The following is a 25,066-nucleotide window of genomic DNA, read 5'->3' on the forward strand; positions in this document are numbered from 1 at the left end:
TGATACCCCTTCTGCAATGTGTTTCTGGGTGTTTCCAGCTTTCTGAAGTCATGTTTTGTCCCAGTATAAAATGGATGAGATGAAACATTAGGGGAAAATATCTCAGAGTCAGTAATACAGAATAATATAACCTAGAATAAAGTAACCTAAGACCAGAGATCATAATGCAGTGTATCAATGGCTGTTGAAGACTTGTAATCCATGATATAAGAGCCTGACTGAAGTGTATACAGTGGATTTAGTATTACTTATCTGCCCCCTACGAGCCACAATTTGCACTAATGAGCACCTTTCTAATGATCTTGACAGATAAAAATTTGGAAGGGTTTTGGAGAAAGCATCTCTTCTCCATAAAGGAAAAATGTTCCAGACCAGTGCAGAGGCATATTGGCAGCATAGAGGATACATCCCATTTCCATGGATAGACAGACATCTCTGGATATGTCAGCTCCACACATTCCGTGTTCAGTGTCTCTTTCTGACAAAGCAAGGAGAAATAACAGTGATGTTTCAAAGTTCATAGAAACGTAGAATCATAGGACGACCTGGGTTGAAATGGACCACAATGCTCATCCAGTTTCAACCCCCTGCTATATGCAGAGTCACCAACCACCAGACCAGGCTGCCCAGAGCCACATTCAGTCTGGCCTTGAATGCCCTCCAGGGATGGGGCATCCACAGCCTCCTTGGGCAACCCGTTCCAGTGCTTCACCACCACTTGTGTGAAATATTTCCTCCTAAAGTTCTCCAGTAAAAAGTTGTCTGAGGTAAAAGAAAAACCTGTATAGTGCTGAGCTCAGAGTTAGGAAAGCCCAAGCAAATCTTGTAATTATGCACACACATTAGAAAGTGCTGTTAAATTTATTTTAGACAAAACCGAACGGCACAGAATTAAGAAATAAATTAGATCTTTTTAATGATTGTAAGCATGAGCAAAAGGCTTTACTGTCAAATGATCTCTTTATGGACACTGGGAGGAAATTAACATCAGCCTAGAGAAGAATCCATCTTAGGAATGCCATTTAATACTGTAGGAATTGTTTCTTCTTTGGGAAGCTTTAACTCACATCCTGGAAAGTGCAGAGATCTAATTGAACTTCAAAGAGGAAAACATGATCCTGTACTTTGGGATATTTATTTTCATTCAGCAAATCTTAGCTCTGAGACTGAAGGCTGTCAGTACCTGGCATTTCATGTCCTGCTATTCAACAGCAAGACACAGTTTCAAATAAAGTTCAGAATAATAAATAAAGGGAAGATTGACAGGAATACAAAAGTAAATCACAGCTATAAAGGAGATGCCACCGACAAAATGTGATGGTCAGTCACTAACATTTAAGGCAAGGATGAAAATGGGTATAAATAGTGTAGAAAATAGAGGCAGATAAAAGACAGCAGGCCAGTTTAATGGAATTTCACAGAGTTATAGCATTTCAGATGGAAACTGGAAAACCTTTATGCAAATATGGAGCAAGCTGAAATTGCACTTAGAACAGAGATTTTTTTTTTCTTAAATTCATGGCAGCTGTACCACTGTACATTGTGCAGCCATGTAGGATGGCTAAGATCCATTGCTATGGGGATTGCTAATGACTCCTATGCTCACTGTTGCTGTTTCCCACGAGTCCCCCTATGCTAGGTGTTGTACATTTACAGCACAAAAGACTCAGTCTTGAACAAGCAGATATAAGTGGATGGAAATGACCAAACCCAATTCATTCTTTGCTCCTTACAGAGTTCAAAGGCAGTTCCCAGGGCACTTACAAGGCAACTCTCCTGGATCTGCCCAGCACCAGCTGAGAAGCAGCTCTGAGAACTTCAAATCTCAAAGTTAACTCGGAGCCACTGAGATTCCTGAACCAAGTCCCTGGAGAGATGACACCTAGAAAGGGATTTGCAGAAACCTTTCAGTTAAACACAAGGCTGCTTATGCAAGCAAAGATCTGAATAACGAGACAAGAGTGAGGGAAAGAGCTGAAGCAGCATTAAGCTTTTGTGCCTGACTGAGGGACAGATAGGTACCTTCTTTTATCAGGCATTTCCACAAACCTTGGTCCTGCATAAATGCTCCTGAAGGGCTTCAGGTGCAGCAGGTTTAAACCGAGGTGTCCCAAATCACCCTTGGAAGCCCTGCTGCAGCTTTACCCAGTGAGGAATGATAGCAGAGCTGATGGATTCATTTTCTGTCCCTGGAGGGCATCCTTTAATCTCAATTTCATCATTCATGGAAAGAAAAGACATAACTGTTACCTTAACTACCTTACAGGTATATTCTGAGCTGTGTAACTGAGATCCTTGGGCAGGGTGGAAAGGCAGAAAGTTGTCCCAGTAGCAGCGGTTCAACGGCATTTATAAAAGCAAACAGCTTTTCTGCTTAGTGATATAAATAATAATTAAGGATTAGTATTACTTACATAATTGATATATTTTAAATAAGAGAAAGTAAACAGCTTATTTGTATAAAGGCATTAAAAATCTTGTGTACAGCTCTTAAATTTATTGCCCGAGGTAATAATTATCACCTACACATTACTACTGCCTAACTAATCAATACATTTTAAAAACAAAAAGTCAACACTTCATTTGTATAATGGCATTAAATTATGCAGACCTTGCTTTGGGTCATAAGCTCTAAAGGACAAGAGAAATGACCTTCAAGCAGTGACATCCACGCACTGCAGGCCTGCTCCCAGTGCTTAGTGGAGAGAGATGCTCTTCAGAGAGCTCCATGCATGGATGGCACACTGGGATGGCAAGGACAGAGAATTCAGATCTCCCTTTTTGTGCTTTGCCTTGCTCTGCAATCTGAACTTCTCATGACGATGTTTTTTAAGATGTTTTGAATAGCTAATTAGCATTGTGCTATCTTCAGTTTCAACCCAGCAGTTCAGCAGTTCACTCCAGAGTTATCAAATCACATAAACCAGAGTTTCATCACACTGGAAATTATGTTTCATTACGAAGCATGTATTTAGCACTCATGCTGATTATGGATCTTTTGTTTCTCACCATCCATATCTCTCTGTCAGATGCTTTCCAGAAACTCCCCCTAATTTGCCTTCTAAAGCAAAGGCAGGTTGAGAAAACAAGGCTTAGCACTTCACCAACTATTGCCTTTTAGCTCTGAGAGGTGCCCCCTTCCTGTGCCTCTTTACTGGAAAAATCTGAGGCTGGAAATTGCCTCGGATGAGCCAACTTAGAATTGGAAAATCCCAGTTAAGACAGATTTTTAATTATTAAATTTTCTATTAATGCGCTGAAGGTCAGTGGAACTGCCCCAGTTTTCAGGGAGCTCTGAGCAATTTCACCTGATCTAATATTTTAGCACTAAATCCATATTTATTAAAGGATTTAGCAGGCAGGTCAGAAGCTGCTAAATCTCTGATTCTGCATCACATGAATGCTAAAGAAAAATTTCATCTGCATTGCTGTTCTCTAAGCTGGAGAGCTTTAAACTGTTGTCAAGCCAATTTTAGGATTTTAGGGTAGAGGTAAACATGTAAAAATGGATTTGCCATAAATTAAGCACAAATTGACATCATTATCCCTCTTTCTCAACCCAATTCTTTAATGTAATGTGAAAATAATATGAAAGTCTGGATTACTCAGCATCCTGTGTTGGAAGCTACCGCGTCTGTTGTATCAATTAAAAAGGGCAATGAACAAAGCATTACATTGGTGGCTAGTGTTTGATAGATTTCTTTTCCCATTTTTCTTCTGAAATATCAAAGGCAGCACAGCAGATGTTTTATTCTTAAGGGGGTTTTTAGCAGGATATGCAAAAAAAAAAAAAAGAGAGAGAAAAATCAGGTACAAGGTTTTTATTTGTATGAATAATTGCTTTAGTATTCTTATTTCTGAACTGTTGTTAATGGACTGTGACCTCATTACACCTGGCACAGTGCAAACGCAGAACACAAAGCATAATCCTGGCCTCAGATAGCTGAGATCCATAAGCATTAAGCAAACAACAACAGCCAGAGACATGCTGACAGAGGCAGAGCAAAAGCAGAACACAATTTTGGTCCCTGCAATACACAGCAGTTAAGGTGTATCAGTGGCCACTGTCAAGATTTTGATGGGTTTCCAAGGTGGTTTCAGATTTTAAGAAAGCCCTGAGCAATACTGAGGCAGCTTTACAGACCAGAGGGAAGATGTCCCTCCTCAAATATTGAGGGGATAAGGCAAAGAAAAACAACAACCCAACACATTCGTGCAAAAGGTAACCAGCAGGCAGTAGTCTGTTCTCCTAGGCAGGTTCCCAGCTGGGACGAGCAGTGGTGAAATAGAGTAGGTCTTGAAACAGAAGACAAATAAAATCTTATTTATTATTTGCATGAAAAATAACCATAATCCTGTTAGAAAAAGGAGAGATCAAAGCTCTTGCTTCATCTGGGGTTGTTAGCTGACAGCCAGCTGAACATGAGCCAGCAGTGTGCCCACGTGGGCACGATGGCCAGCAGCACCCTGCCTTGCATCTGCAGTAGTGGAGCCAGAAGGAGCAGGAGGTGATCAACCCTCTGCACTTGGCACTGGTTGTGTACTGGTACCTTGAATGCTGTGTTCAGCTTTGAGCCTCTCACTACAAAAGAGACATTGAGACCCTGGAGTGTGACCAGAGAAGGGCAACAGAGCTGTGAGGGGTCTGGAGCACAAATCTAATGGGAAGGACTGAGGGAACTTGGATGGTTCAGTCTGGAGAACCTTATTCTGTCTACAGTTTCCTGAAAGGAGGTGTGGTAAGGTGGGGGTCAGCTTCTTCTCCCACCTAACTAGTGATAGGATGAGAGGGAATGTCCTCAAGTTGTGTCAGGGGAGGTTCAGGTTGGGTATTAGGAGAAATGTCTTCTTAGAAGGAGTGGAAATGCAGAGGCACAGGCTGCTCAGAAAAATGGTGGAGTGACCATCCCTGAAGGGTTCAGGAAAAGAGCAGTCATGCCACTGAGGCAAATGGTTACTGGGCACGAGGGGATGGGTTGATGGTTGAACTAGATGATTTTGTGATCTTTTCCAACCTTAATGGTTCTGTGATTCTATAATCCCTGAACGGCATTTTCTTCTTCCAAGAATCTGCGTGGATGAATCACTCCAAACTCAAAGTCTAGGTAATTCCTTCAGAGGTGCACGGGCTGATTGTGCCTTGTAAAAACAGTGAGATTCACATCCACATTTAGAATTGGGCAGAGTTTGCTAGACTCCCAATTTGCTCAGAAGATCCCCTTCCTCCAAGAGACTCCAAGGCTCCATGGGCTGGATGGCGATAAGAAGTAAAACACAATGTCCCACTAGGAAGGTATAAAGCATGGCTAATCTATTCATACGAACTGTAAAAGAGATTAGAGATGAAAGGAAATACTTAGTCACCTTTTGGGAACAGCTGGTGTGAAAATATTTAACAGTCAGTGCTTTTATGCACAAGCACTGCATCCTCACTAAGCTTAAATAGGCAGAGCAATGTAATGCAGCCAGCAAGTCTGTGAACACTAGTATGGGAGAATTAACAGCTTTTCTTCTCATTTGCTCACATAGATCAGATGTTAGCTAATCATGTCCTCTAATTTTAACAATGGAGTTGGGAAATGTACCAAAAAAAAATACATCTTGTATTAAGAACGGAGGTGGCAAATTCTATCTCTGGGACTGATAGAGGAACGATTCACCCGTCCTCTTTTGCAAATCAGCCTTAGTAGGCTGCAAATCAGCCTTCAGCTACCCAAAAAGACCTGGATTTGAGTGCAAACTTCATCTGAAATCCATTTTGTTCATTTCTTTGAGTGCCACCAAATAAAGTAAAAGCTTCTCAGGCAGTTTAATCACATATGAGATATCTGTGAGCATTTAGGAGCTCCGTGTTATAAGGGCTGATGCATACAGCACGATGTGCGTAGTAGGGCTGTTCATATTGAATGGTTCCCATCTATCTTAAAACTGGCAGCTAAACGGAAGATTTAGTTTTGAGAGTTCCTGGCTCCTGGTTCCCTGTCAGAAATAATTAAACTGCATGTTAGGGAGACTGTCATAAGCAGTTTTCTTCACAAGTGTTTTTCACAGCTGAGGTTCTCTATTACAGTTTTTGGGGCCTGGGGATGCACACTTATGTGTCCCGTGCTGTGTGTTCACAACCTGGAGCTTGCACTCTCAACTGGGGTCCCTGCAAGTAGGAGATGAACCCCCAAACATCCCCAGCATTGCAGTTCTGGATTGGGCTCAGATCTTGTTGCAGGCCATAAACACATGGCCTCGGCCTGTTCCCTGACCGCACACTGTCTGAGAAATGGTTCAGTCCAGATGTAAACATCCCCGTGGGTTTTCCATCCCTTTTCATAGGATTGTCTCCACAGAGATTCTGCCTTTCAGAAAGAGCTTTTTTTTATTTAATCTCTTCACCATTTTTGAATGTCACTCCATTATCCTAGTTTCACACCTTTAAATAACTCCAAGAAGGTTTCTGAATATCACTCAAAATAGCTTCCTTTTGTCCCCGCTTTTTCTTTTTTTTCTTTCTTTTTTCTTTCTTTTTTTTTTTCCCCAGCCTGTAGGTAAGATCTTATCTTCCATGAGCTGTCATTTCCCTGAAAGACAGGACACAAGACATTGGGTTATCCTGGAGGTCCTGTGCTGGTCACAGAGTTCACATGTACATGCAGACCCATCACTATGCTTCTTTATGTCTTGTTTGTCTGTGAAATTGGAAATAACAAAACATAAAAAAAAATCCACTACTATTCAAACTGATTAATATCCTCGCACAGAAGAGAAAATCTTGAATAGACAGCAGTAAAGTCTTTAAAATGTTATTATGGACTTTTGGAGTCAAAAGGGGAGAAGCCCTTTGAGTTGCCAATGTTCCTGCCCACTGCTGGAGCCCAGGAGGTCCCTCAGGACACCTGGCTGCACTGCTGTGTGCAGTGAGCAGAGAGGGGCTGGGGGCTGCTCCTGGGGGAGCTCCAGAAGCCCTGGTTGTGATGCTGGGCACCCTGCTCCGAGTGTCTAGGCTGGAAGCCTGAGGTGCCTCCAGCCTTAAACGTTCTGTGATTCTATGAATTTGAGGTATGAATTTCAGCACACATGAATAAAGAATGCAAACTAGTAAGCTGAGGAGCTGCTCCAATCCAACACTAGAGAAGTCCCCTAGTGAGACTGATGAGAAGCAGTAGAGACCACAGCAATACTTTTCTCATTTGGGTTGAAGTACCAGCAGTCTCAAACAGTATTTTCTTAGGCGTTTCTTCTCAGCTTGTTGGAATTTTAGCATCATAAATCTAGCTTTCAATTTTATATCTGCTGTTTCCTTTATCTTCCCCCTGACTTTGTTCATCAGGTCAGCCAAGGAAAACCAACTTCTTTCTTTCCAGTGCAGCTTTAGTACTGCAGTAACTGACACATCCTATGTGTTCACATACCACCCTGATCAGCCCACTCTCCATTGCAATGCTGTCTGGCAATCAGGGAGAAGGGCAGAAAGCACACATCTGGGCTGCAGCCCTTGAACAAGCCAATAATTGCACCATCCCTTCTGTTTGTAATGGGCATGGTAGTATGATATTACCTCCCTTGCATCTAGGAGCTGTGCAAATCAGTGTCTCAGTGCCAAATGCAAAGTAAAAACTTCTGAAAGCAACGCTGGAGTCCTTCTGCACACATGACTTAAGCATTTCACAGTGTAACTTTGACTGACTTCCAATGAGGTTTATGTTAGATTCTCTTACATTTAGCCAGCAAGTAGTATTTTCAAAATACTGCCTCACATCCATGATTTAAGCACGTAAGGAGCCCAGATACTTTGCATGTTTAACGCTCATGGCAAAGAAATGTTCTCAGTGTCCTAAGTGTGTTTGGACTCCAGTTCTTTCATTGCAGACTTACATACTTAGTAACTCGTGTCCAAGAGCATTTGGAGGCATCTGAGCTACTGCAGTAAAAAGAGTTGGACTAAATGACCTTTAAAGGTTCCTTCCAACTCAAAAGACTCTGTGATACTGTGGCTGGAAAAGGTTCCACTACCCTGAGCTGAAGTAAGCAGGAAATGCATATTGTGTTTGTGTTGCATTTGGAAAATCAGACTTTAGTAGACATACAAAACACTGTTGTCATTGCTTTCACAGTCTGTCTCAGCATGAGGGGCTGAAGATTTTTTGCAGCCCTCTCCTATGGGCTGGTGCAAAGCTTTCAGGGAAGGGTACGTTCCAACCCCACGTCACGAGTGTGCCAAACTCCTTGAACAGCCCAAGCTTCCTCCTACTGGTGGTATTCATTAGCAAAACACTAATGCAAACCTATGGAAGGCTGAATTTCAGTCAGGTGTGATGTTAATGCAGGCTGAGTAGTTTTGAATATTTTATGTGCAGCCAGTGACCTGAAGTAAATGTCTTGTATAATACCAGTCTCCCCACCACCACAAGCCTCGAGGCCTGAGTTCTTTGCTTAGTATGCTCTAAGGCACAAAGAGAGGCACTGGGGATGGGCTGGCACAGACAGTGTCTGAGATATTCACTCTGGGGAAACAGGAGTGGGAGAAAAAGAGAGAAAATGTGCTCTGCAGGGTACCCTACCACCCCTTCATAGGCCCAGCTCTGCTCAAAATTTTGTCTGTTCACATCTCTCCATTCTCCCCAAAGGGAACTGTGTCCCTGCACTATACAGTCTATAAGTGGCTCAGACAAGCTATGGCTTTGAATACAAAACGTTTGGGAGAGTTTACCTCAGTTTAGGTGCAGAAGTCAGAGAGGAGGCAGATCACTGAAATGCACTCTGAATTGCCACTGGGATTGAAAACAGGAGAGTGCAGTCTGCATATGAGATTGAAAGTGAGCAGCCAGGTGATGAGAAGAAGAAATAACATCATTTCATTTCATCAGTGGTATAACACCGTGTTGGTATTTGGTTGTAATTTTTTTCAGTGAAATCAGTGCTATGTAGTGGCAGTAACAGATACTTTAACACCTAAGCCATGGGTATCTGTTCTCCACCAGACCTCAGTTTTTCCAGACACGTACAGTGCAGATGAAGCACAGTGCACTCCCCCAAATCCATGCCAAGGCCTTGTGAGGTTTTAGCCAAATGCTTGGTTCTGCGTCTAAATACTATATTCCTATCTGTGTCGTGGTGCTCACTGGGGCTCACAGAGGGTGGAAAGGCCAGCACCTCTGAAAAGTCAATGTCCTTTAGCTCTTCTCTTTTTAGGAGGTGATTACTGAAATACCCACTCCTGACTCCCCTCTTCCATTAACTCCAATAAGACTTGGGAACAAGCACCATCCTACAAACCCCAGAACATGGAGGTACCTCCAGATCCCTGAGAAGAGATTTTTAATGGGGTGGCAGGAGAACAGAGATGGAGGAGATGAGCATACTCAGCATAAATAGAAATGTTCTGTATTAATATTAAACAGAGGAAGGATCTAATGAATCCCATCCCCAGAACAGTGGGTTAACAAGCCATAAACAGGCTCTGCCAGCACTTAACTTCAGCATCGGTGGTTTATCAGCACATTGTTTCCACACTTAACCAAATTTTAATTAAATGTGACTTTTGTTCTGCTTATTGGAAGAGCCTTCCCCCTCGGATTTGGCGATCACAAAAGCTCGAGGAGTGCAAGAGGATAAGAAAGCAAATAGGGGGATCAATCACAGCAGACCTCTGCAATCCACATCCGTCCCTTTTTTTTGTAATATACTTATTAGATTCTTATTGTCTGCAAGGATTAGTGTTACGGGCTCCAGGAATTCCTTTCATTGCCCCGTAAGGCGAGGTAGTGAAGTGTGGCTTCTTTTCTTCACAATAACATTCTGGATTTTCCCCCCCCCCCCCTCCCTTCTCTCCACCCTTATCCCCTCCTCTCTCTTCTCTCCTCTCCCACAGAGATTTGTGCAGCAGACTGCGGAGGACACGGAGTTTGCGTCGGAGGCACCTGCCGCTGCGAGGAGGGCTGGATGGGCACAGCCTGTGATCAGAGAGCGTGTCACCCACGCTGCAATGAGCACGGGACGTGCCGGGACGGCAAGTGTGAATGCAGCCCGGGCTGGAACGGAGAGCACTGCACTATTGGTAGGGAGAAAGAAAAACCGACTGCTTTTCAAAGAGTAATCGATGATCAGGGAGGAGGAAAGACGCATGCTTAATTGAATATGTGTGACTTAGTGTAGCATGAGCACCTTTGTTCTCGGATTTCAAGTTCTGACATCATACATCTTCACGTGGGAGCAAAATGTCCTTTCATTTGTTGATGACGTGGTGAAATGTGTTCTTTATTATCAGACTCAAAGTACACCTACGTGGTGTTTGATCTGGAGACAAGCTGTCAAATGGCAGCTAGGTGCTTTCGGAACACCCTGCTTTGCCTCTCTCAAAAGGTCTTTCTGTGGCCTTCAAAACTTCTCCCTAGTATGTCAGTAGCTTAGAAACATGCTTCTTGTTTGAAGCTTTCCTTCCCTTAATTTGCTCCATTATTTGCACTGCCACTTTGCTTGGAAGCTGCAATTGGGCAGGTTCTGCCTGGTATTGAACACTGCCTTGCATGCCTCCTGTCTGCTCTGCTACCTTTCTAACCATTTTGTTGTCCTCTCTGTTCGGTTCTGTATTCCTTATGCACCTGGCACTTACCTTGAGCTCCCAGTGGCATGTCTATTTTTATTAGTAGTAAGGTACCATCAATATACTGAAATCATGCAAGAAATACAGTTCCTATGTTAAGCAGTTTGCAGCATCCTTAATGAATGGGCTTCTGTTTGCCTTCCTCCTTCATCTCACTTAACTCCTTGATGCACTTTTCCATTTTCTTCTGACTGTCACACACTTTAGTCTCCATTCCATAGTCACGCTATAAAATCAGGAGCATTACAACTCCCCAGACACTGTTTGTTTTACATTAATGGAAAACTAATTGAGTTGATCCAGTTCCACTGTCAATAATTCCAGTGTGAACCTGAAGAATCTCAGTCAACTTTAGGAGAGTTATTTCAGAGTGAGAATTCCTCTCCAGGCACTTTGTTTCAATCAGCATGGCTTTCCTCATGCAGCGATACCTATAAATCACACTGCAACAGAATTAACCACAAGCAATACCTGGGCAAAAGTTAACATAGTCATCCTCGTAGATGATCAACTCAGTTGCATGTAGTCATCCACTCGTGTTGCTTGAACACCAGGTAAGCTTGCACACATAAAGGCAGGTGGGAAATGGAGCCCGATCACAATATTTTAATTCCAGCATTAGGATAATGGTTCAAACCATATCTGTGGCTCGATTCCACTTATCATTTATTTATGCTAATGTCACCCTACCACATTATGGTCTCCACATGAATCCCTTAATGAAAAATATCTAGCTCTAAAAACTTCCTCTGTCTCATTAGACATTACATTCTTTCTGCTTTCTTGTCTATGTCCTTAACAGCTTTCATTTCTTTTCATAAAAAAAAAAAACAAACCTCACTTAAATGACTTTAGAATGAAAAGGGAGCAGGCCTGTGTTAATTGGAATCCTGTGTTTTTGTAATATTATTTTATAGCCTTGTGTTCAAGCACTTTGATTTGGAAAGCTACACAGATTCATGAAAGAGTTTTAAAAGAGAAAAAAAAATGTTCAGCAAAAAGGCACCGAATCCAGGGGACAATTTTATGTGAAAGGCATTTATGCACACAAAGCCTGATTCATTCCCTCAGTGCCATTTTATTAGTTCTCCTGCAAAACCAAAATGCCACTAGTTCAGTGTATGATATTTCTCCGCCCGGGCTGATTTCAAACAACAAGCTTTTATCTTTCCTGGTAATTAAATTTACCCCATTATTTGTGCTATTCCTCGCTCTAAACATGAAGAGTCCTTGTTATCCTGGGAAAGGCCAGCACCGCAATGCAGCCAGCACTGAGATTTTAATGGTGCACACCGTGTTGTGTTTGGTGCTGCTTCCTATTGCAGTGCTGTATTGGGTTCCCAATCATCCTTTAATGCTCAGAGCACTGGAGCATTTCCATTTCTTTTCACTTCTCCTTCCTCATCTTCTTGCATGGTAATTTAGCAACAAATCTGTACAGTTCCATACCTCTGACGATGTAAACTGTATTTCCTACAGAATATTTCATTGATAAATGTGTGGAATATAAGGGAGATTTGGCAAAGCCCTAAATACCCAAGAAAATTGAATAGCTTTAGAAGGAGTAATAAGCGATATTGGCACAGATGAAAGGACATTGCCTTGGAATTACGTACATGAAGTATGTGGAAAGCATTCCCTTGTCCTTGTGTAATTTCCCTGCATGACAACTTGTTCTGTTGATAGTAATTCCTTCTACGTCTGTGTCATGGCCCACTTTGCTCTAGCACTGACAAGCATAAAACCCCATTGCTGAAGTGACGCTTTTACAGTACTGCCATGTGTGCAGGTGACATGGTAGAAATGGATGATACCTATAAAGTAGACTTCTTCCATTTCCTGTTGAGCATGTTTAAGAGTAAGAAATCCTTTTGTTTTGTAGGTCATAGGAAGCTCTTATGATGTACAAGGGAACTGTGATCCCGGTGGATTAATTCTGTTTGCTCATACAAAGAGTCATGTTACCAAATATACTAGCTTGATTGCTCACATTCAGAGATTTCATTAGACAAACCCCAGTTAATTCCCAACCAGGAAATTGATGCAGAAGTGTGCATTCATCATTTTAACACAGCAAACTTAGCACATCCAGGCATAAGAGTAGAACAGAAAGTTGATTATAGAACTGCAGGAAGCCTGAAGCCCAGCAGAATGGTTCAATTGGTTTACTCTAATATTTTAAAGGAGAAAACATCATTACAATACCCATACAAGACACCTGTGTTGGGCTCTTCAGCATGTTCCAAATTTCCTTCATTGAAAGAATTTGACTTTCTTCTATTCCAGCCCAAAACATGCCAGCAGCATCCAGGGAGCATGGTGGGTTCTAGGAACTTTCAGTTTAAAGGTGAAATCAACCCTCTCACTGGAGGCCCTGAAAGAGCAAATCAAAAGCCATCTCTGTGGCAGGCTATTGTTTCACAAGAGGCAGCACAGAAAATTCCCCAAGTAGAATAAACAACTCCAGAGGTTGTCCAGGGCCTCAGATTGCATACAGCTGACGATACAGCCTGGAGAGTGCTCCAGTGCTGCTGCAGAGGCACAATGTCAGGTTTAGTGAGCCTACACTCGGTGGAGGTCTTGTACTGAATCTCTCTGCATGATATTTTACCAGTAAACAAGCCTTGATTCTTTGATTCCTATTATAGGACTACTTGGAAATGAGGGCAGAGAAGGGTTCCCTGTGTACATACTTAAAGCAGAGCTGAGATATTCAGGGCAGGGACACGAGGCCTGAGGCATTGCTTGGAGTTCCATTGCTGCATCTGAACGCTGTGGGGTCTCACCAGAGCCCTAAGGGGCCAGCAGTGAGCTCTCCAAATACACGCAGGTCCACCCAGCAGGTTTTCAAAGCACCTCAGTGCCTAATTCCCATTGATCTTTGCAAAAAAATGCTTGCTCAACTCCTTTTGGAAATCTGGTCCTGGCACGTACACCTGATGTATGCAGTAACAATGCCTAGACAGACAGATAGTCTGTCCCACAAGGGCTTCTGCTTATGGTGCCATTAAGCTGCTTTTTGGTTGACTTAGCAAAACTCTGATTTTTGAGAAATCTGCCTTTTCCAATTTGCCTTTCATCAGTCTTCTTGCATAAACAGTCACACATGTTCTGAATAGCTGGGCTTGTAATCATTGCCCTCTGGTTCTGCTCAAGCAGCTGGAATCCAGACAAAGCACACTGCAGGTGGATTCTGCTCTCTTTTCCCAGTTTTCTAACAAGCCACTCATGCCTTTTAAAGTAGTTTGGTCTATGTGCAGCCCAGCATAAAATAAGCCCACCTGTGTGGGGTGGCCTCAGCCCAATAGCAGAAGCTCAGCTCTCTGCAGCACACTCCATATCCAGAGAAGAGTCTGAGCCGGGCTGGACCTCTGGCACCCACATTTTCTTTATGGGATGGGCACCTCTGAGCAATGGAAAGCCATGTTAGTGGAAAACAAGACCTTGCAGCTTTGTTCCAACATGATTTTGCATAAGCTAGAGGTAGAATCAAACAATCGTAGAATCACAGAATTATTTGAGTTGGATGGGACCTATAAAAAAAAACCTTCTGAAAGGTGAAAACCTTCAAATTTTCTCAGTCTAGGTTTAACTCCTTCTTAATGTATTACAGACAAAACTAACTCAGACAGCTCAAAGTGGAGAAATGAGAGGACTCATATGGAAAAATAATAGCATGAGCTTCCCCAGTAATGAATCTGAAGGGACAGTGGCTTCTAGTGATGATGTGGAGCTGTGTGGAGCTACTTTGGAAAAGCAGCACAGCTCTTCATCCTGTCCCACATGCCCATGGGTTTTCTAAAGGAGTTTCTGCAGATATAAGATGTTTTAGAGCAATAATAGCACATGAATTTTAGAGAAGGTTTAGAGAAGAAAGAGTCATGCTACAGCTGCATGTCCACATGTGGAAGATTTGCTTAAGAAAGACTTTATTATTGTCCTTTTGCAGGATAACACTGACACATTAATGACATGGTTGGCATTGGCAGCTGCCTCCCTTTTCTTTATCTGCTCAGTATTAGCTGTTTGATTTTAGCATCCCAAAGAGAAGTTCCCAAGTGGATGGTGATTCTGCACTTCCCACATGGCAACTGCTCTACTAGTATGCTTTGGGAATGGCATTTCCAATCCTCATAACTGCCCCACCGTAGGATCATAGAATCACAGATTGGCTTAGGTTGGAAGGGACCTTAAAGACCATCTAGCTCTAACATCTCTGCCTTGGGCAGGGTTGCCACCCAGTAGATCAGGCTGCCCAGGATCCCATTCATCCTGGCCTTGAATAGTTCTGTGGCCTCTCCACTTACTTACTTACTTTGCTTTGACCATTAAGGTTCCCACATGGAAAAAAATTCTTGCAAGTCTTCCCAGTTGAGCAATCTACATGAGTGAACAGAAAACAAAACTTTTCCTAAAGGTACCAGGACACAACTGAGAAAGAGCGAGCAGAGAGCAGGCAAGCTTTGCTTGAAGAAGGGAAATAACATTTCAACTGATAATGAAAGAGAGAAGAACAAGACTTAGAGCCTCTCATTTATTATCAAGGACCAGCTGGCGTTAGGAGAGTGAGTGCCGCCTGCTGGTATGCATAGGGCTCACCCAGCCACGACTCCTGTCTCCTACTTTTGGCCTTGCCACCAGCTTTCTATTTGACCCCAGAAGAGCAATCAGAAATTTGTTTTTCTAAATTAATGTTCCATGGGAATTGGGCACATGACTGCTCCCACTGCATCTCAAACTTTCTTTTCTTTGCTGCATCCCTCCTTGGAATGAGTATATTAAGACCTACCTACCTGGTAAAGCTGCCACAAGGTTAATTTAATGTTTGTAAAATAATTTGATCTTGGGGTAGAGGATGCTGTGTAAACGCAGTATGTTCCCATTAAGAAGATCCAGGGAAAAGCCTCTGGTAAGCCACAGGAGAACTGTGTGTCTTTATGCAGAAATGTATAAGGCAATCAGGTGAGGTAGAGTGCTTTCAAGTGATTAAAAGCAATAAAACAGGGGTAGACTGTTGCAAATGAGCAGAACATTAAAATATTCTGCCACACACACATATATATATTTATACATATATATATACATATATATATATCAAAACACATAAATATATATATATATATTTAACTTTCCTGTTTCTCTTCCTGGTCTTAATGAGCAAAGATGACTGGATGCTTAAACATAGCCTTCTTGAGCTCCTTGACTGAGGAGGGCTGTGCTCCACCCTTCTCCCTCTTTTCTCTCCTCATTATCAAGGTTTTTCTTTCCATATCACAGCAAACTCTCCTTTGCCTTTCTAGCACCTGCACAGTCTCGTAGTAAGCCGCAATGCACTTATTCAATCCTACCTTAAATGTCCTGTCTTTTATCTCCCAAGCTCACTATCTGGATAAGGTAGTGAAAGGTATGCTCTTCCTTCCTATTTTTCCTATTGTCTTTGTGGTTTTCTTTTTTTTAAATGCACCGTGAACATGCTGTGTTGAGGTTGCATCTCTTCCTCATCGTCACCAAAGTGCTCCCTAATGTCTGGAAGGATGAACTTTCCAGTCATTTAGGTAGGAAGTACCTTTGTAAGTGCTGTGATCCTGTGTTAACATCGTATCAGTGTTCCTGCCCTTCCCCTTGTCCCTGCCCTCCCCTCCGAATCATCTCTCATCCTCACCCCTACTACCCAGGTAAGGCAAGTCAGGAGGAAACAAATACATCAGGAGCCCTGTACAGTGATGTGTTGTAATCAATTGTCTATGATCCATTTTGTAACAAGCAGGTGAGTGTGCTTTCTGTGTGGAGTCTTCATATTTTTGAGCCATGATTGCCAAGTCTTACATGGGAACTTAGAATAATTATTTATATATATATATATATATATATAAAAATAAATACAAAATGTTGTGGCCTCAAAACCTCTAGATACACAAATTAACAAATTCTGTTCAAATAAGTGATGTTCCATCAATATACCCTATAAAGAAATCCTACCCCATCTTCCTATTTTTGAAAAGTAAAGCAAGTTTAGGACCCTGGTCTTTTCTCAGCAGCAAAGATATAGCACTGAACTGCTATGGAGCAGAGGCACTGAGATCTTAGAAAAATCTCACTTGTCTATTAATCAGAGCAACCAGGTGCAGGATTTTTAAATAAAAGTAGTTCCTCTTAGCTTTCGAAAAATACTGAAGTAGTACACATCTAGTGAGTGCAACAGTCTGACAGTAAATATGATTGGGTTGGACACCGATATCCTTCTACATGGCTGATTTGACACTAACAACAACACAGCGCTGACACCACGCAGCATCATATGTTTGCTGGTTAAACAAACCAAAAAATCAGGTTGAACAAATCAGTTTCTCCCATAGAGTTACTCTCCTTTTCAGGTTGTGAGCAATCAGGAATAGCAGCTGTGAGAAGCTGATGAAGAAGGACAGATATGCCAAAATATTCGTCTGGTGAACAGTTAAAATAAAATCTGCCATGTAAAGCTCTTGTTGTGAGACAAGCAACATGGCTGTCCTACTGAGTTCACTTCTCTGGATGAATTTACAGTCTAACGTTTCATGTTCTCATTGTGGCTTAAAGGAAGTTTCAGGTACAATTGTTACCAGGGAAAAACTTTGAGCAGACAAATATTAATGATAGGGGATTTTGTCCAAGTTTTAATCATTGAGACTTTTATCTTCAGTCTAATGCACAGCAAACAGCAGTTTTCCTTGAACCACTGTTTATAGATCAGTAGATCATTTAGTCATCGTTTCTTCTTTATTGTTTTGCATCAGTGAAACATGTTTGATTTGTCTTAAGCCAGGAGAAAAATGATATTCCCCTTCTTAGATCAAGGAAAGAGGGCCACTGTCTGTACTCCTACAGAGGAATGGTGACATTCATAAAGGAAGGTACAGGTCGACACTAGGCAGTGTGAGCAGAACCTCCTGCTGTTGTTCCACATCTCAGTGTTTTGCATTTCAAAACCCCAGGAGTTCTCCTTTTTGTCTCAACTTGTATTGGAGAGAGCTGGGTCAAAAGGTAAGCACAAGGAGGATAGAACAGATGAGTAACTGGTCTGTAGAGCTTGTGCCCAGGGATCTCCAGTGCTCATTTGGTTCAGTAAGTCTTGTGTAGCTGTCACTTCTCCTCTGGATAACCTTTTAACTCACCTTTACACCCAAGAATAAAGATGCGTTGTATTTATTGAGTACTGTAAGTGGGTAACAGCTTAGGCAACATGCTAAGAACAACGATCGTATCTACAGTACATGGCCTCTTTTGGAAAGATTAGCAACAGCTGAAACATTAAAAGTACACGCTTTTTAGTTGGCTGACTTCACGGCGTACATTTTTCAAAACTAAATTACTCATGCTCTTTTGGCTTTCTTAATTATTAACATCTTTTGGGTTGAAATCCCTTCCCAGTAATCCCGTGTTGTCAAGAGTGAGCCTGATTTACTGCTGGGTCTTTCCTACAGCTTTACAATAAACCAGTAAATCAAACAAGACACAGAATTGTTTCTAGGTTGGAGGGCAACTTTCAAGAGCAGACATCAGTGGGATTAAGCCAAGAAGCTACAACCAGGACTGGAATTGAGCGTTCCAGTCTAAGGCTCAATTAACACCGGTAATGCTTAAAATGAAAATAGGTACCTGATATTAAAGATGTATGGTTTTAGAGAGAGCTCCTCCATCCAGAATACTGTTGGAGCTGCCAAAACATCCGTGTGTTTAATTTCTATTGCTGTTGATCCATTGTCACACTTAAGAAATAACCGCATTTACGCAGTACTGAGGTGAATAACAGCTACTCTGAAAGATAAAGATTTTGAACAGCTGCCTTCGTCTGCATTCAGGGATGAGTGCAAAGTCACTTCTTCGTTCTGAGAAGCAGTGAGAACTCAAGGTCAGTTCCTCCAGTTCTGCAGTTGGAAACAATGGGAGCTCTGGCAAGTCACTTCTTATTCTTCATCTTTCAGGAGCCACCTGATGAAAGGTTTCTTGATACCCACCAGCTCAGGAGTTGTGTGTTTTTAGAACGCTTTAATTGTTGTCTATCAACACTTTAAGATCAGAAGTAGGAAAGTCTTATATCTTTTAAGTCCAATTTCAAGTGGCAATGAGCCTTAACATGAAAAAAAAAATTGCCATTAGGCATTGTTTTTAAATTGTACTAATTAGAGAAAGCTTTAACTGTTTTTACCACCAATCTTAATCTTAGAATTGGCACCATCACTTCTTACTGTGGTGACTGTCTCCTTTGACACGTTTTTCTTGGCTAGTTCAAAATTTGTCCACTTTCTGTAATGCTTCCCTGCTCTGTATTTTCTCTTGCATGGCAGACCTGACGTCTTTGTGAGTGTCTCACAGTATCAGCAGTACTTTCATGTGCTTCAGTTAGCAAGTCACATAAAAGGCTTTTTCCCCCTCAGAAAGCCCTATTCATGTATTTAATTATCTTAGTCACCCAAATACAGTTAAGAGACACCAACAGGAGTACAGGATCATTAGTGACTCTAGCTATGAGAAATCAGAGCTTCAAGATTATCACAGTCATAGAATCATTTGAGTTGGAAGGGACCCTAAAAGTTCATCTCATCCAACTCCCCTCCATGGTGCTATAAATCTGGGAAGGTTGAGCTTTCTGTGTTGATGTTCAGAAGCACTTTGGAGATACAGTGGTCTTTTTCCTTTATTACCCAGCACAGGTGAAATGGGTAAGCTTAATTTGTGTAACCTTTTCTACAAGTGCTTTGAAGAGCACTGAGGAATGTGGAATATTATATGTTCTACCTCAGTAGTGGTAGTGATGGTCAAGTTTGTACGCAGCAGAACTGTTCAGAAATAGTAATACTTTCTAAGTCCATTCTGCTAGATATGTTGACCTGCATATTGATATTAATTTCTAACTTGCTGACCCTAGGCGTCCTCTGACAGCACCGTTAAATTGTGTTGTTTTCTATTAATGATTTCCTTCATCATTACTTATGAAAACTAACTATTCTCCTACCATATTACCACATAGGAACAGATACAACTTAGTCTTCACAGCACTGATACTTTGCTGTAACGTTCATATTCATGGAGCTGTGACGAGGAGGTCAGTTCATTGGGAAATTGCTATCTCTGACTCCTTGGAAGAGATTTTTCCTGTTAGGAACTGGAGTTGTCTCTTACTGACGAGAGGAGGCAAACTGCTCTGTATCCTGGGAAGATGGCAATGCTGTGTGTAATGGCCTTACTGAAGGAGTCATCCCACAGTAGGTACCTGCAGCTTGTATCTCAACTAGTGACTCCAGATTCCCTTAACAGTCAAGGAGGATGAGTGGACAGTTTGTGAAGACATTATCTTATGAGATACTCTCTTCTTTCTTTCCTCTCCTGAATGGTGTTTTCCCTCTGTTTGCCTTCTGCATTGATTGATGTAATGTCTCAGAGTCCACTTGAAGAAGTTCAGCAGGAAATCATGGAACTCCATTCAAATAGCCCAAAACCCATCTCACACATGGACGAGGGCAACCCTGTCTTACAGAATTTTATATATATGTACCAAGCTCCATATATATATCAGTGAGGCTTCTTTGCCTTAATCATCCCTCTGGGAGGCTATTCCAAAACTTTATTCCTTTCATCCTGACAAATATGGTTGTTTTGTTTTCCCCTTTCTAATTTCCAGGCAGAAATTATTCATGCATGGTTTAGGCCTATTTGTTCTTATGCCAGCATTATTCTCTTTAGCTTAAATAGCTGTTTTCCTTCTCACTGTTTATCTGTTTCATGAATTTGTGGAAAACAATCATAATCTTTTCAGCCTTTGCTATTCTAGAGTGTACAAATCAAACTCTCTCATTTCCTCAGAGGCAGGAGGTGTCTCTATAATAATTATATCAGACCTTTTCTGCCGCTTCTCTTTACCCTATGTGGAAAGTGAGAAAGTGGAGGACATTCAGTAGTCCAGTGTTAACTCCTCATTTATGTAACTGTGTATTTTTTACCAATACCTGCTGGACACTTGTCACAGGAGAGATATCTGAAGACAATATATTTGGGGTTTTTTTCAGTCTCACAAGAAGCAGTCAGCACAGTATTTTTTTGTCTACTAAGGTTAGATTTTGGTACTAAGAAACATAGCTTAGTGGGCAGCATTGGTGATAGGTGGACAGTTGGACTAGATAAACTTTGAGATCTTTTCCAACCTTAATGATTCGATAATTCTATGATTCTTTCTTTTGATATTTTCCTTCCAAAAATTAAGCAATGGAAAATATACTTAAAGAAGTTAAAATGAATTTAATCTGAATTTTTGTTGTAGCCCTAACTTAAACTATTTCCAGCACTTGGATCTACTCCTGTATGACCTCACAATTCTATTGTATTTAGCTCCAGGAAAGAATTTCTGAAACCCATCTTCTTCCACCTCTGAAGACTTGTTGAGTTAAAAGTCGGGTGCTATCCAACCTTTCTCCTCTCATACTTTTAGAGTGGTTTCTTCAAGCTCTCATTGCCCAATTCTCTTAGACTCACTTCACTCCTGTCGAAGACAACACTACCAGCCTTTTCAAGGAGTGTCCTGCTTGGTCTCTGCAGCAGCGAGAGATAGAAAAGAATTTTTGGGATAGGTTATGAAGAGTCTAGCTGTTGCAGCAGAGCAGTAAATCACAAAGTGTGCTCAATGGTGATGCAATATTGTCATTGCAGAATTGAGCTGCCAACTACTGAAGTGATGCAGAACACACAGAAAGTGATTTCGTCAGCTTTCTCCAGAGGCTTTTTGTCTAGACACATTTAATCTGATTTATAAAGAGGGGGAAAATGGCATATCCCAACTGTCAGGATGGGCCTATCCAAATGGAATTTATCTGCTCCAAAGTAAGATTACCTACCTACCTACATAACTTCAGCAAGTCCTTTTAACAAGTAATGAGATTCTTCCTCTCATTTTCCAAAACAGCTGAATGCTTGCAGTTTGTACTGGAAGGGAGTAAAGAAAACAAACTAATAAATTAGCTCTAGCATGGAGAAAAATCACATTAAATGCTTAAAAATTTGGCACTGTTGTAAGTAACTGAAGGCACAGCATTAAAATAGAGAGCTTCCAGTAGCCATGCTTATCAATAGCTCATCTGTAGTGTATAAATACTAATTTAATGTACTAGTAATGAAGCACAAGCATGCTCACTACAATTTGCGTGCCCCACCTCACGTGCATACAGTACACATTTCAAAAGGTTAGAAATCCTTCAGATATGTTTGCAAATGCAAAATTTAAGATCCGTTTGAAGGACTTTTCCCTACCCACTTTGTTCCTTATTCCACTTGGCCTTTGTTAATCTGTAAGCTGTTAGAAAAGCTAATTTAGCAAAGATGTAAACAATTTGTTAGTGAAGAGGCACCTGTATTTCTCCAGCGTGGGACACTCAAGCATTTCCTCAGACAGCCTGCCATTAATGCAGTGATGGGGTTGATCGAGTGTTACCACAACGCACATCTTTCAGTGCTCTTCACCACCGTGTCCTTTGGGACAGGATATGTGCATCACTTCTGTAGTTCCACAAACAAACCCATCATGCAAAGCTGAGAGCTTGAAGGAACTCGAACTACGTGAAGGGATTTCACATGTACGAGCTCAGGAGGCCTCAGTTGTGTTCCTGCTTTAATCAGTCCTGCTGGGTGACCTCGACAGTCACTTCAGTGCTTCATTTCCCTAATCTGTAAAATGCAGCTAGCGTTTCTGGCTGCTACCCACAAAAGATATTTGAGCTCTGCAGGTGAAAAGCCCCCAGAACTGTGTAGGCTAAACAGCCTCCCACACATGGCTGCTTACTGGGGAAATTACTCTGCTATTTTCCCCCCAAAAAATAAAGGATGGAAATCTCAGCAGGTGGCCGTCGGATGCGAAAATCAAACCCTAGTGAGCAGGCAGGAAGCATAGGGCTTAACCCCCCCTCCCCCTGAGTTTAATCACCTGTTATAGGAACGTCTGCTTCTGCTGGAGTCTCTTTTTAGTCAGCAGAGACAAACAGGCATTTCCAGAGTATGTTTCAGTGTAGGGACCAAATCTACATGAAGGGCTTCCACTATAGGCAAGGTTCCTCTGCTGCTGAGTTGTAGGGCAGTTATAACAGGGTCAGATGAACCCCTCTCAGAATGACTATAATAGAGAAATTGTGTGTTCTCCAAATATTTGCTAATGTATAAAGTGCCTTCCTTTTCATTCTGGTTTTGAATGTGGTATTATTCAGGCTGCAAACTGTTTTATCATGTGGAGTGTTAGGAACTTTAACCCCACATGTAACTTAGGTATCCCTAAATCTTGGTCTTATAAAGTAAAAGCTTTGAGATACTCAGGTGGAAGGGTGGGTTTTGCAAACAACGGAGCAGGAAAATCACAGTGTTTCCCCAAGTTCACTATTCAGTCAGTGCCATCAGTGAGGCTGTGCACTGGGGAACTCTAAACTGAGACAATAAGAAGACATCAAGTGGGAGTGGAGAACTGAGCCGAAAGCAAAGGGAAGTGGCAGGTTACCAGCCCTTTTCCGGGCTACATTTCTCTCCCTCTGTGGTATGTCTGAATGTGTGGCTGTTTGCCTTGCAGAGGGATGCCCTGGCTTGTGCAATGGGAACGGCAGATGCACTCTGGACATGAACGGCTGGCACTGCGTCTGCCAGCTGGGCTGGAGAGGAGCGGGCTGCGATACGTCCATGGAGACAGCGTGCGGCGACGGGAAGGACAACGATGGAGGTAGGACCTGAGCGTGTGTGACGTGTCTGTGAGGTCTGCTGGGCTGGCTCAGCCTGAGTGGAGTCCGATCCAAACATTCAAGTGGACTTGGGGTGCCAGGCCTGAAGAGGAAGGCTTATTAACCCCCCATCTCAGAGAGCACATGTCCCCAGCTGCTCCAACTTTGGCCTCACTGCCTGAGGTTTTCATCAGGGCTCCTCGGTAGGTCACTACTGTCTGAGGATGAATGTTTTGCAGTAACTGAGAGGCTTCAGTGACTGATCCCCATGCCCACAAGCCATCCAATCCCTCTCGAACCATGTTTTATTGATTACAGTTCCATATGTAGTGATGTCAGGCATGTGAATAATAGCCCTGCGTAATGCAAACTTAATATTCAGAGTTATCTCATTACAAAGGAAACCCTGGTGCCGTGTGAAGGTTTGAATTAGAGGGCAGGAGATGAGATATTAAATTTAAGGCATAAGGGAGGCCGCATAATTTGTTTTGTTGTCACTCAGCAAAAGGCTTTGTAAACCACAAGCCTGGACCAGGACCCAGACTGTGAAGCAGAGATTGTATTTTGCAAGTTTCTTTTTTATCATATTCATAAGAACAGTACAGTTAAAAAAAAAAAAAAATAGGCAGCCAAGACTGTGATTATCTGCTTCACAGCAACTGGGATTTTGATTGAATATTTAAAATACTTCTGCACATCTGGCATGGCAAATGGACCAAATTATCCCTTTGGAAAAGAAAGAAAAAAATTGGAGAACCATATAAAGAACATACACAGTGACACAGAAGTCTCTCCTTGCCTCACATGGAACTGAGTTTCACCATACTCCCCTATGTACAGAATTCTCAAGGCAACAGTAAAGTTCACTACGTCAGATGTGTAAAAATATGGCAAATAGAGCTATGGGCAACCCTAGTTTCCCTGGAAAAAAAATAAGCAACAGAGTAATCCAGGCTAACAGACAAGACCACATCTGTATAACATCAAAAAGAGTATAACCAGACTCACGTTGGTGAAACACTGTCTCCTCATATCTCCTGGTTCAAGGTGTTTGTGGTCTCACCAACAAGTGTGGGAAAGACAAAAGGCATCAAAATGTTTACAAGTTAGTGCACTTCAGCTGCTAGTCTGCATTTGGTGAGCCTGTGTGAAACATGGGCATACACAGCTGGAGCAAAGCAAATAACAGGTTCTGACTTACTATCTTGCATCAGCTTCTGCGTTTGTCAGAGCCCGTAAATGAGTGTTGACCTTGCTCTTGGTATGCTAAAAAAATCTCTTGTACATGGACACTGTACATTGTGGTTTACAGATAACCATGTAACACACTATGCTGTTTGCTTTTATTTTGCTACTGCTATTCCTGTCATCCGGAAAGTGGAAAAGAATCATAGAATCATAGAATGGATTGGGTTAGAAGGGACCTCAAGGACCATCAAGCTCCAGCCCCCCTGCCACAAGCAGGGCCACAACCCTCCACATTTAATACTAGACCAGGCCAAGACCAAGAGGATCCATTCACCTTCTTGATCTGATCTTTATAGATTTTTGTGGATCATCTGTGGGTTGAAATCTAGAACTTCAACTCCTGAGATCAGTAGTGGTGAGGAATTTCTGCTTGGAAGCTCAAGTTCCTTGTTCAGTACAGGGATTTGAACAGGTTTACCTGGAGTGGGCAAGGAAGGCTGATTCTGGACCTGTATCCCAGCTGCCATGCTGACCTCAGTATAGCAAGAGAGCAGGAGATATC

At 42.0% G+C, this 25,066-nt stretch overlaps 1 protein-coding gene across 1 annotated transcript in view; it reads left to right on the forward strand.

Moving 5' to 3' along the window:
- The window catches only part of TENM4 (teneurin transmembrane protein 4), a 1,593,907-nt gene that overhangs the window by 1,457,437 nt on the left and 111,404 nt on the right, over positions 1–25,066 (forward strand). The window contains exons 24-26 of the mRNA XM_048933792.1: positions 9,863–10,048; positions 15,972–15,998; positions 23,172–23,318. Coding sequence (XP_048789749.1) covers positions 9,863–10,048; positions 15,972–15,998; positions 23,172–23,318 — 360 coding nt within the window. The remainder of the gene's footprint in view (positions 1–9,862; positions 10,049–15,971; positions 15,999–23,171; positions 23,319–25,066) is intronic.

This window comes from Lagopus muta, chromosome 1 (assembly GCF_023343835.1).
Source record: "Lagopus muta isolate bLagMut1 chromosome 1, bLagMut1 primary, whole genome shotgun sequence".
NCBI lineage: Eukaryota > Metazoa > Chordata > Aves > Galliformes > Phasianidae > Lagopus > Lagopus muta.